The following is a 12232-nucleotide window of genomic DNA, read 5'->3' on the forward strand; positions in this document are numbered from 1 at the left end:
CAGTGAGTGCACTTTGGTATTTCACTGATGCAGAGCGCTGCTGAGGATTGAAAAAAATGTATTAATCCCCAGAGCATTTCTTGGGTTTGGGCAGTTTTCCGCCCTCCTTCCAGCAGTGCTGTTTGAGCAGCCCCCCTGGTGGCACGGGCTGGCGTGTCCCAGCTCTTCTGCGCAGTCCCTGCAGTGCTCTCCTGCAGCCCTGCCTGCAGAGCTGTGGGCAACCTTCACCAACACCTCCATGGCCGCTCCCTCCTACACTGCACTGTCCTGCACAACCCATGTGTAGGTTCGCAGCAGTCGGGTACGGGGATCTTGGGCAGGGGGTGAGTTACACCAGCATCATGGAGAGCAGAGATGGGAACTGTCTGAAAGTGAACTGCCGAAGTCAAACAGAGGATTGAACAAGCTCCGGGTTTGCAGCCATGAATACTGTGTGTTCCTTTTTTCCTTTTTTGCTTTTCCTTACCAGGCTGTGGGAATGATCAGCAGTGAAGGAAGGCTTAGCTGGTCTTTCTAGGAAGATTGCCTCCGTCAGTGGAACACTCTGAGTGCCGGGATGGCAGCTGGTGCTGCAGGGTCAGCGCATCCGTGATGTTGCCTGGCTTGTGAGCAGGATCCCCGTAACTGCGAAGCCACTGGTGGGTGCATCCTCCATCGGTTAGTAATAGAAGAGATTAGCAGTGAACCAAAACCAGCAGAAATAACAGGACATTCTGCCTTTGCCCTCTGTTTCCTCAAACTATGCCTGTCTATGACTGTATTTCCAAGCTGAATAATTTCCGTCCACAGGATCCCTTTTGTGCGTAGCCCATGGAACCAGTGGTCACTCTTGGCACTTGTTACCGCAGGAGGTGTGCGGGGCTGTGCTGCTGCTCCCAGCCACCCTGAATCCTGCACTGGAAGTAACAATCCCGACACTTGGTCTGCCTCCTTCAAAGGAGTGATAGGAAAGCACAGCGTGCCTTTTGTTTGTTGCTTTTGCAGTTCCCCATTTCTTGATGGAAACTAGCAAAATCCAGGCAGCCAGCATTAAAAAGCAAAAAAACCCAGCACCAAAATCCACAAAATCCCCCTAAAACCTACGAATATCTTTATTAGAAAAATTAGAGTTTTCCCTATTTTATGATTATTATTTTTTAAGCTTTCGTGATTACTTTTTGCCTGACAGCTTCCATTAAAGCACAGCAGTGCTTGGTTTGGTGCTGAGTGCCCCACACGGTGTAGAAAGTGAGATGCATTCAGCACTTTAACCTGCCCTTAATTCCCTTTCCATGGTACTACTCCCTTTGTTCCCCACAGTGTGTTGGGTTTTTAATCTTTTGCTCCCTGATTGCTTATTTATTTCCTTATGGATGGATTTCTTTCACTTAGCTGCAGCCTTTGTCCTAGGCTGCAGCAGGCCTTGGGGGCAACTGGGTTTCTCTACAACCTGAGCTGAGCAATCCTTTCTACGCAGTCACAGAGGACTGGTTTTATTCTCTTCAGCCTGCCACAGATTACAAGAGTTTTGTTCTTCCTAATTTAATCATTGGTTGAAGTCTGTTACATAAGCCAACCTCTTTGAAATCTTTTGGACCCCATTGATTCAATATTATTCTCCCAATGTAAAAAGCTGGCAGCATAAAGTTACAGCAAAAATGCCATCCTTCTAGGCTGCCAAGAATTCTCCAGCCTCTGAGGCAAGCACTATCAGCTTAATTTTTGTAAAGCTGGTCTTTCTGGCAGCCCTTCCCCTTCCCCTTCCCCTTCCCCTCCCCCCACTGGGAAAAATGCCCCCCCAAGGGTTTAGGTTTGAGCCCAGGAGTTTATGCCTTAATTCAAGAAGGAACACGCACCTTTGGGAACACTTCCAACCTTTCTTTGATACCTGAGATGGGATTCTTCATTTCTCTTAAAGTTGAGCTGCAAACGAAGGAAAGTTTATGGTTTTGTGCATACTTCCTTTCTTCACTGTTTAAGGCCAGAAACACTTGTTTGCTTGAGGTTTTAAGACAGCTTTCTGGCACTTTCAAGTTATAGATATACCAGCAATGCTAAGCGTGCTTTTTCTGCTTTTTCATGGAGCTCTCCTTGGGCAACAGACATTTGTACAGACATTCATATCTGGGAAAGCTGGAAATGTGTGGTAGGAAATTTTCCCTTCCAGTTGTTTTACAGGTGTTTTGTTAAATAGCACAAACCATTGTCTTCCTGCCATGGAGCTGAAATACCTTGTCCCTTTGGTTATTAGAGTTTAACTTTGTTATTTGAATTTCACAAGTCCTAGCAGGCATCCAATACATGTTTAGAAATATTCCTTGAATAGAGGCAGATAGGAAAAAACCTTATTCCTGTAAAAATAAATAGTTCTAAAAGAAGTATTAGATCCACAGACAGAAATATAAAATCAATTTTATAGCACAGGGAAAAAAGTGTGTAATGCTTTAAAGCATTTACATTTGCATTTAGGTATCTTTTAATTCTGCACTTGTGGTATTTAAACAGGTACATACCAATTCTTCCTCTCACAACTGTTTCCATTGAGAAGGTATATAGCTTATAAATAGTGCATCTGTGTCGTAATTGGGACTAAACGCATGCTTAGCTCTGGACACCCCAGCATATGCTGTATAAATTCATAAAGGGAAATAAAAAAAAAAGTAGAATTCAACTTTGCATTTCTTTTCCTAAGGGGAAAATTTTGTTTTGAAGAATGCAAAGCTACAGATTTCTTAGAACAGCCGAGCAGAACAAAATGTTACAACTCCAAGGCCTTCTAGACTAATCCTAGAAAACTACTGTTGAGGGTCTTTGGTTTTAGTTTGTTTTGATCAACATTTAGTTTGATGTTTTCAGGATTTTTTACTGAGCAATATTGAGTGACTACATTGTTTGCAAAAAACTTCATCCAGATTAGTTTTTTAATTCTTGAACACTTGGAAAACAGTTTTTGAATAAAAATACTTCATTTAAACCAATCCCTCACTGAGAACATAAGGAGTCACAGAAAATGTCTTCAATTCACTATGTCAAGCACTCAATCAATGCCAGATTTTACTGTTACCTTCCCAAACACTAACTGAGCTCTACTATGAATGTGCATTGACTTTATTAATGTAATCAAAAAGGACTTTTTCCACAGGGGCCCTGTCTCCTTTCAGTGCACTGATTAGACTGGAGCATTACCCAACCTGAGATGACTTATGAGGACCTGTTGATTATTTTTTAATCACTCTGTTTAACTGGTTTAAAAGATGGTCAAAACGTAGTCAGCTGAGCTACTCCCCAAATTACCCCACTCCCAAATTCAGCACTAGTGGCAACACACTATGAACATTCCTTGTACATGTTCCTGTCTACCAGAAGGCAGCAGCCCTGTAGTGCAGTGTAACACAGTAAAACACTGTTATCATGTGCTTCATTTTCGTAACAAGCATTGCTTTGAGAGATTGTCAGGCCTTAAAGAGTCCTAGCTGGTTCTATGTCAGGCTGCCTGCTAAGCTTTAATTCCCCTTTCTGAAACACTTGAGATGATGATACTTCAAACAGACAAAAAGGAAAAAACAAAAAAAAAGGAATTAAAATGTTCGCCTGTGTTTTTCCATGTCTTCAGATTGGTGGGAAACCTAATGAGAGGAAGTGTTCAGCTTCCAGAAAGAGGTTGTGTAACCCAGACCTGCCAGTTGTAAGTGACAACACTGCAGTTCTCTTTGCCCAGCACAAGTGTGGCTACAGCTACTCACAGTCATGCCTGTTCAGTCCGTCACCTGCTGAAGCCTTGAATGTGTGATTTTTTCATGCAGTATGAAAGGTATGCTCCCTTTACAGCTGCTGTTCTGCAAACCAGGAAATCTAGTGTTAGGGCTGGTCATGTAGGATCAGTAGTGCTGACCTTAAGCACCCACCTTGACTGTTCAAATGTGTTCAAAACATGCTGACAGGTTAATTTATACTTCTGTTAGTCTTCTCACAGCTGGCATGGTCTCCTTTTATATATGCGTGTTGTCTGCACGCTGTCAGATGTGCAAGTGTGTGCTTGCAGCTGATGTGGATCAGCTGTGCTCTGCTGGGCGATGGGGCTGTGTACAGACTTGATGCTGCTGGTCACGGCCTGCCGCTGCGTGGTGCAGTGGGATGGGGCATGGCTGGGCTGGCGAGCTGATGGATTCGAGCCGCAAAACCACCACCATGCTCTTTAAAGCTGGTGCTAGCTCATGGTAAAGGCAAGGAGTGAGCTGTGGAGAATTCCCAGCCAAGATACACGTGGGAATCTCTGGACCAGGATGGGTGTAGCTGTGTGCCTCACTTGCTGGTTCCCCTGTGACAGCCTCAGTAGCTTAGCCCTGGACCTAACTAGTGTGGACACACAGACCTCTCCTTAGTCTTGAATCACCCAGATGGTGTGTCATTCCGTGTTTCTGCTCTACACCTACGCACTGGAGGAGGAAAGAAGGGCACTACCGTCACTAAGCTTCCCACTGTCATTTTTCACAGACACTGAATGAAAAAGGAAGTTAAGAAGCAAGTTGTTGCCTGTTACCCCTGCAACAGACACAATTTACCCGCAGACAGACCAACACCTCCCCTGCCCAAATCTTTTAATTTTCTGCTGAATGATGCTTCTACAAGGAAAGGTTGTTCCTACTGAAATTTTCTTTCCAGCTGGATTCTATAGAGGTATAAGGTGCAACACAAAGACACTTCTGAACATCCTGTGAAACAGTCACTTTATTGCAAAATGAATAACATAAGGTAAAAAGTTTACATTTCACACAATTCAACTCTTGAAAGAAATGTACAAACCATGTTTTATTTGTAGAAGGGACAACATGAGCTACAAACTGAGGGCAAGACTGGCCAGCTGGTTGAGGGGTGCTCAGCTTGTAAAATGTGAGGGAAGAGTCCTTCAGTATTCATATTATCCTGAGTATTGTTTCAGTTCAAGGACCACACAACACGAAACACTACCTTACTTTTACCTAGTATATTGTACACCTGTAGGGGTTTTTTGTTTCCCTGAGGTTTCTGTTATTTAGGCTGTAAACGATAAGCATCTTGTAAACAATGAGTTTGGATTATGGGATTGATAGATGACAGTATTCTGACCTTCCTCCTGAACAGGCTGTTAAAGACAATAGATAAGGGTCTAGTTTCTGATAGGCAGAGATCTCATAGCTTCCAAGCTTTGGGAAATTAATTATCTTTTCAACTTAGAACTGTTTCAAAGCAACTTGTATACAGAGAAGCCACTTCACGGAGGCATCTTTTGCTTTGAGCTCTTGATACCATTTGTTTATGTACTTTGGATGCATTCACTTCAAAATCATGGAGTACTTATTCCTGATTATTGCATTTAACAATACTATGCATGAGGAGGGAAATGCTTTCTTACACTCCAAGTGCTGTGTAAGTACAGGGTTTATTTCTCCTCTTTCCATATCTCATCTTGTTTGATGATCCCTGTGAATCTTCTACATAGCACATTGAAAATCTGACTTGCTCAGATGTCAACGAAGTGCTGGGAAAATTCCTCTTATCAAACAGCAAGGCTACAGCTGACCATAAAAAGTCAAAATGTTTCCACTATAAGTAGCAGCCTCAATCTCCCTTATACTTTTGGAGCAAAGAGGCTTTGCATTTAGAAACACATGGCATCAGCTCTGAGAAAGTTCACTGTAATTTTCTAAAATGAAGTACAAAGGAAAAACTTAATTCCACTGTTTCATTTAATTTTAACATTAAATTTTGTGTTTGGGCAAATGGGGTTGGTTACTTTAATCACCATTAAACCATTATTTCCGAAACCCTGAAAAGGTAGAGGGAAGGAAGTAATATCGAGGGACGCTTTCATAGATCTTTGTTTCAAAATACAAACATTACATGGTAAGCATGGTCACAATACGAATTATGGCTCTGCCATTGCCTCACTAAATGAGTTCCAAAGTCCTAATCTCTCTCTCTCTCTCTCTCTCAACATCCTCATCTGCAAAATTGTAATAATATTTCCTTACTTCAGAGAAGTTCTGTAAAGATTATTTAGTAAAATGTTTGCTCAGGGTTCAGAAAATACTAAGCATTAGGTATTATAAATTATGTGCTAATTTCTCTTAAACTGCAGTAAAGCCTGAGTGAAGTGCCTTGTAGGAAATCCTCACTGTGCGCTTCTGTAGTTAATTTTAGATAAAGTTATCTACATAAGAGCATTGTATAGTAAAAGAATCACTCATAGCTTAGCGTCTTCTTTTTAAACTGTTACTTGTTAGGTCTGCTAAACATGACACTGATTATTAAGAAATCCAACGGCATGTCAAGTAGTACTCCCCATACTTAGAAAAAAAATGTAGAAGATCTATAAGAGTTATTTGTTGCTACTTCTTGCTTCCCAAGCTTTGGTTGAGAAAACTTGTGCAGAACTCTCCCTGCAGTGAAGACCATGATAGAAACTGGTGACAGAAACCGGTTGAGGAAATTATTCTTTCCTACAGCTCCAGCTCAGCAAACACTGAGCAGGGGACCATGTCCTTCCTCACTAAGACAGCATTTAAGCATGTGATTAACTTGCAGAATGTGCTCCACTGCCAAAAGCACATGGATAAATGCTGTCTTGCAAAAGGACCGTAAATAGACATAATTTGTCAGCATCCCATAGACATGTTATTTGGACTCACGTAACACCTCAACCAAATCATGCAGTTCTCTGTCTGTTAGCTAGTGGTGACTGACCTCATGCCACTGACCACTCTAATGGTCCACCCCTCCACATTATGTGATTATTTTACAATATACAAAAAGTATCTAAAAAGCATCCCCTTCCTTCCCAAGCCTTCATGAGATGTGGTTGATGAAGAGTCATCCCCCAGTGTTCATTCAGTGATCTTGTGTAAATGCTTTTCTGCAAGCTGTCCAGAAAGTGCACATGCTGTCTTGTGAGACGTTTCTGGTTTCATAGATGTTGAATACCCCATTGCTTCTGGCGTGCAGCATGAAGCTCTTCCTTGGCCAAAGCAGCTAGTCCTTAGGTGCTTTGTGAAGAAGTCTGGGCATCATATTTCCTAAAACTGTGGTTACGAAAAGATTCCCTGCAATGGAATGGATCCATAAATAAAGTGGGCAAATGAAAAAGAATCCGAGAAATATCTGCCTTGTGAAAAGGAACAGCTGACAAATCATCACCTGAAGCATGTTATGTGTTGGCAGGTCAGAGGTATATTACTTCTTCCACTCCCACCCCACACTGGACACAGTGGCTTTGTGAAGAAGTGTATATTCGTAAGTAAAGAACATAAGTCAAGAGTCTTCTGTCTCAGTCATCTGACTAAACCTGATTATGTTATCTGTGAGTGAAAGGATCACTCTTACTTCATGCTGGCTAACACCACGTGGTGCCATGCGTTCAAAACACATACCTGTTCTATCTCCTTCCTGGCTTCAAATGGTGAAGAAATGGCAAGATGTTTCCAATATCTTTTCATTAGGGTGAGGGGGAAGACTTCTCTAACAATGCATTAAAATGACATAAATCCTCTACCCCAGGAATATAAGCAGCTTGAGAAACACAGTTAGTACTACATTCAGCTCCAGTGGAAGTCAGCAGACTTCATTAACCAAGAAGTCTGAAGTTGGCAGTCTATATCACGGCCTGTTTTTAGCTGCCAGTAAAACTGCCTTTGCTCCCTGAAAAAATGGCATCTTTTTGTATAGCTACAACAGATAACCCTGCCCTAACTGTACCTTGTGCTATGGACTTTCACTACAGGTTTGTACAGCTCTGGGATCTTCCTCTCAATCATGGGCCTAAGGTTCTCTTTCAGCTTCCCGTAGTTCTTTCTGAGCTCTAGTTGATACTCCCGCTGGTCGGCAGTAATAAGGCGCTTGTTCTTCTCCACTGCTTCACCACACCTAGGCAAAAGGAAAGAAAAAAAAAAGGTATGATGTGTTGCCTACTTCCATTAAAATCATTAACTTTGTGTTAGGTAATATGAATGGCCAAGGATCCAGCTCCTCTAGGCTAGGCATTCCTCTCATAACTTGTGAAGTCCAAAGTGATAACGAACTAATAAGAAACCTCTGTCTTTCCCAAGTACATAAATTGAGGTGGTATTTTGAAGACATTAGAAATGCATGAGGGAGCTAATAACAAATTTAATGACTGCAGAATACTGAGCTACCTGCCTACTTACTGTAAACAGATGCGTGTGACAATAGCAGAGAGTAGAGGCTGTATCTTCTACATAAGGCTCATTTTTATTTAACTCAAACTTAGCCTTCAGCAATTACGCTTTCTTTGGACTAAGGAGATGAATATCTTGCTATGTGAGCATGCTTGTTAAGATTTACAAGCATATCTAAAGCAAAGGCCATATGTGTCTACCACTACCGATGTGTCTGCTTGACAGATAGGGTCAAATGTTTTCTTATGAACAGCTTCCTACATAAAAATGTCATTTTATTAAAAATAAAATCACGGCAATAGTCTGAAATGCTTGATTTCTGTAAAATATCAGAGGATAAAACAAATGGAAGATCTTAATTTCTACATAATTAGTTTGAAGTGTTAAAATTTGCTCCCATTTGGGATGCAAAGCCTACCAAAGCACTGACCATGAAGCAGAGATAACAAGTCTGGACGAAGAGTCTAAAGCGTGAGATGCCAGGATTCATGATGCTAACTTGCATAATTAATCACACAGTCATATTATCGTTGCATTATTGCGATTATTGGCTTTATTGATGCAATTCAGCACTTCAATTTTGTTTTACTGACCTCATTATAAACTCTTTGAAGCACAACCTCAGCTTGTTGTGATGTCGATAAAGTTTGGGATCTGCTGGAATTTCAGCCAGGAACACTTGTGCTACCTCTAGCGGTCCCTTACAGAAATAACACAGGAAAATGTCAAAAACACCTGCTTAGACTGAAAACAGACCACACTTTTGGTTAAGCTGTTTGTTATTTCATGAACGGAATTATGAAACAAAACAAAACTATGTGTAGTCACCATAACAGGATGGTTTTTTGCTCCTCTCCCACCCCCCCGCCCCGATTTTTCCTTTGGCAAGCAGAGTTTTTGCCCATCATATTTTATCCTCTCCTGTATTTATTTCACCTCCAGCCCCACAAAAAAGGGAACTGACAAATTCTACTCAGCAGAGAAGAGGTGGGATAGCTCTGCTGCCAAACCTGGTTACATGAGATAAACACAGCTCCTATGTGTGGCATTACAAGACCCCAAGGGAGTTAAATAAGCCCAGCGCAGAAAAGGACCACTCTTTCCAAAGCTTACAACAATGTGTTACTTCAGACTAGAAGCTTTCGTTGATGAAGAATCTGGAGAAAGTGAAAGTATTCAGGCTTTCAGCAAAGAAACAAAGCTCTGTGAAACTGTGGATAATATCAAGTTTTCTCTCAGTTGTGTCTTTATTCTTTCATTTCAGTTTTTTTTATTTGCCTTTTTTTATTAGCAGACATACTTATAATTATTGCATCTCAACTTTCTTTTGGGGCACTCAGGTCTTGACTTCATGTATTTTCTGTGAAACTGTGAGTTTGCGGTGGTGCCACAGCAGAATTGTTATTATTATAGCCATTCCCCAAGGTTACACCTTGACTGAACAAAATGGCTGAGATGACTAGTGTGCTAGAAATGGAAAATCCTTGGATGCATTCACAAGGCTTCTGTGAGTTTCTGTGCCTACAACCAAGACAGCTCTTCCAAAAGCACTTTCATCAAAAGCATACCTAATGAACAGAATACAATGACTAAATATCAAGGGATGAAGTTTAAATGCACATTGTGACTAAATATGTCTGACTAGATGTACTTCTTCCACTGCAAGAGCTCAGAGTGAAAAAGAAAGCACATTGAGAAAAGTATGCAGCAATTCTTCACCTGGCTTATTTGGTTCCCTTACCTGATTTACAGTGGCTCCAACTGAGCCCTGCAAAACCATCTGGAGCATTTTGGCATCTGGTGGTTCTTGGTTGGTGGCTGCAGTTAGCTCCTGTGTTTTCTTCCGCATATCTTCAATAGCAACTTCAATTGGGGTTAAAATAAACTAATGGAGATGGAAGAAAAGATGATTCATTACATGAATCATGCATGCAGTTGACCTGTTCTAAACCTGGCAATACCATTGTCATTCGCCCATGCCAAAGCAGTAGTTGTGAAACCAAGGAACACTGTTCAATCTAAATGTCACCTTGGTAGATACTGCATCTGATCCAAAGCTCTCTGACATCTTACCATTTGCAAGAATAGCATGTGGATCTGACTCCCTGTTTGCATAAATTCATTATTATTCTAAGTTACTGACTTCATGTCTGAAATGGTTTTGCACTTTCTACCTTTATAAAGCTTCCCTGTCTCCAAACCAGCTCTGAGCCAAATTTAGTTCTTTGACTGCACTTTATCAGCTAGAAGTACAGCCATAAATAGAACTCCACACATCCTCCTACACAGCATTACAACTGGGAGGTCAAAAGAAGAATATACCCTCATTAGCTTCTCTTGTCCATAGTGAATACGCATCCTGCATTTGTCTACCCATTCTATGCCACTCCTATTTATGAGCATAACATGTCTGAGAAATTCAGCCTTCTTTTCTTCTACCAATCATAGAATTTGAAAATCTTCCCACCCAGAGACTTCTTCAGCCCCTGAGAAATTACATCTGTCCTCAAAACCCGATTACCTCTTCTTTTTGGATGACGTTGATTCTAGTTTTGATGTAGGGGAAAGCATGCATTGTGGTTAGGATGGTGTTCCTCTTGTATTGCTCACTAAGCTCTCCTCTGGGGCGCCCATCCATGGTGAAAGGTGTAGTGTACATGAACCGACAGAGGTTGAAGTTCTTCTCAAAATAGGTTACCCTGTCTTTCATCTCATACTCATCAAAATATGGCTCCACAAAAGTAATTTGTATGTATGCCTGAGAAAAGAGGGAAGAACCATTACAGTACTTTACAATCCAAGAAGTGTAAAAGGAATGGCATATGTGAAATATCCCATAGTTCACATTGGCTAAGCATGGTCTGGAAGAGCACAAAGCTGTACATCCTTCAGGGCTCGTTCTCTTCTTCAGAGGGGACAAAACTTGCCTCTGGGGAAGGCACAGCTTAACCCTGGGGATCAGAACCAAAGCAGGGACCAGAGGTCAGAACTTCTAATTTCCACACTCTGTGACAAGCTACTAAACTGAGCCCTTCACAGAGGCTTTAAGGACATCCCTGGGCACAGAGATACAGCCAAGTTGGGGTTTTTTTGGGTGCCTTAATGTTTGAGCATGAAAATTCCTTTTCTGTTTCCTCTTCCTTCCTTTTCTGTGACAAAGAACTCAACACTCTCAGTAGTGTTTCCCTACCTTATTGGGATCCAGCTTTCTTTTGTCGACAGGAGCAGAGTCCTTAATCACTTCCACAGCATCCTCCCCAAAACACTGGCCATAAAATCCCTGGAAAGGAAACAGAATTATCCCAGACTGTTTGTTACACTGCTAATGATCTGTATGCTTCTAGGAGAAAGAAGTAACCATGACAATTTTGGGGCTCTGTACAGTCAGTATACTGCTTCATGAACCACACCTGGCCAGAGCAAGGCATCTTCAACAAAGATCAGTGTGAGCTGCTCACAAAAAAGCAGAACTTAAGGTAAAGTGATCAGAAGGGAACATTGCAGTTCCATGAAAAAGCTGAAAAGATACCAAAGCAAATATCTGGCATGCTCAAATCAAATAATTCAATATATTACAGGCCTGCCCATAAGAGACATGGCCTGAAGAGAATGGATCGCTTTCATCATTATGCTGTAAAAAGGGCTACAATGGAAAGGATATATACCAAGGAAATAATCCATGGTACAAATCAGTTTGTTCCTGATTTTCATATAGCAATAATACTATTAGAACTGTGTAGGCTCATTAGAAAGTATAACGTAACATTGGAGATCATATTAACACAATGTTTTTTTCTTTACCTCTAATCTGTGAGAAATCTCAGGCAGTTTGGTAATTGCAGGCTCCTTATAAACAAATTCCTGTTCATCCAAGTCCCCAAATTTGGATCCATAGAAACCAACACGGAAGTAAGTTCCAAACATTCGCTTTTGACCCTAATTGATAAAAAGAAAGCGGAAATTTACAATTACTTATTTTTTTATGTCAACGTTGTAGTATTTGGATGCCTTTTTTTCCAAACTGACATATAAGAAAACCCACTAATCCTACATTTTCCTGATTTTAGAGCCAATTCTATGCA

At 41.2% G+C, this 12232-nt stretch overlaps 1 protein-coding gene across 4 annotated transcripts in view; it reads right to left on the reverse strand.

Moving 5' to 3' along the window:
* Positions 1-4694: 4694 nt before the first annotated feature.
* DOCK8 (dedicator of cytokinesis 8) overlaps positions 4695-12232 on the reverse strand; it is a 95697-nt gene continuing 88159 nt past the window's right edge. For all 4 annotated transcript variants that reach the window (XM_052777831.1, XM_052777829.1, XM_052777828.1 and 1 more), the window contains 7 exons: positions 11952-12086; positions 11341-11430; positions 10672-10908; positions 9892-10035; positions 8744-8850; positions 7711-7878; positions 4695-7058 (listed from right to left, as the gene is read on the reverse strand). In XM_052777831.1, coding sequence (XP_052633791.1) covers positions 6995-7058; positions 7711-7878; positions 8744-8850; positions 9892-10035; positions 10672-10908; positions 11341-11430; positions 11952-12086 — 945 coding nt within the window. In that variant the 3' untranslated portion in view covers positions 4695-6994. The remainder of the gene's footprint in view (positions 7059-7710; positions 7879-8743; positions 8851-9891; positions 10036-10671; positions 10909-11340; positions 11431-11951; positions 12087-12232) is intronic.

Source organism: Harpia harpyja, chromosome Z, assembly GCF_026419915.1.
Source record: "Harpia harpyja isolate bHarHar1 chromosome Z, bHarHar1 primary haplotype, whole genome shotgun sequence".
Lineage (NCBI taxonomy): Eukaryota > Metazoa > Chordata > Aves > Accipitriformes > Accipitridae > Harpia > Harpia harpyja.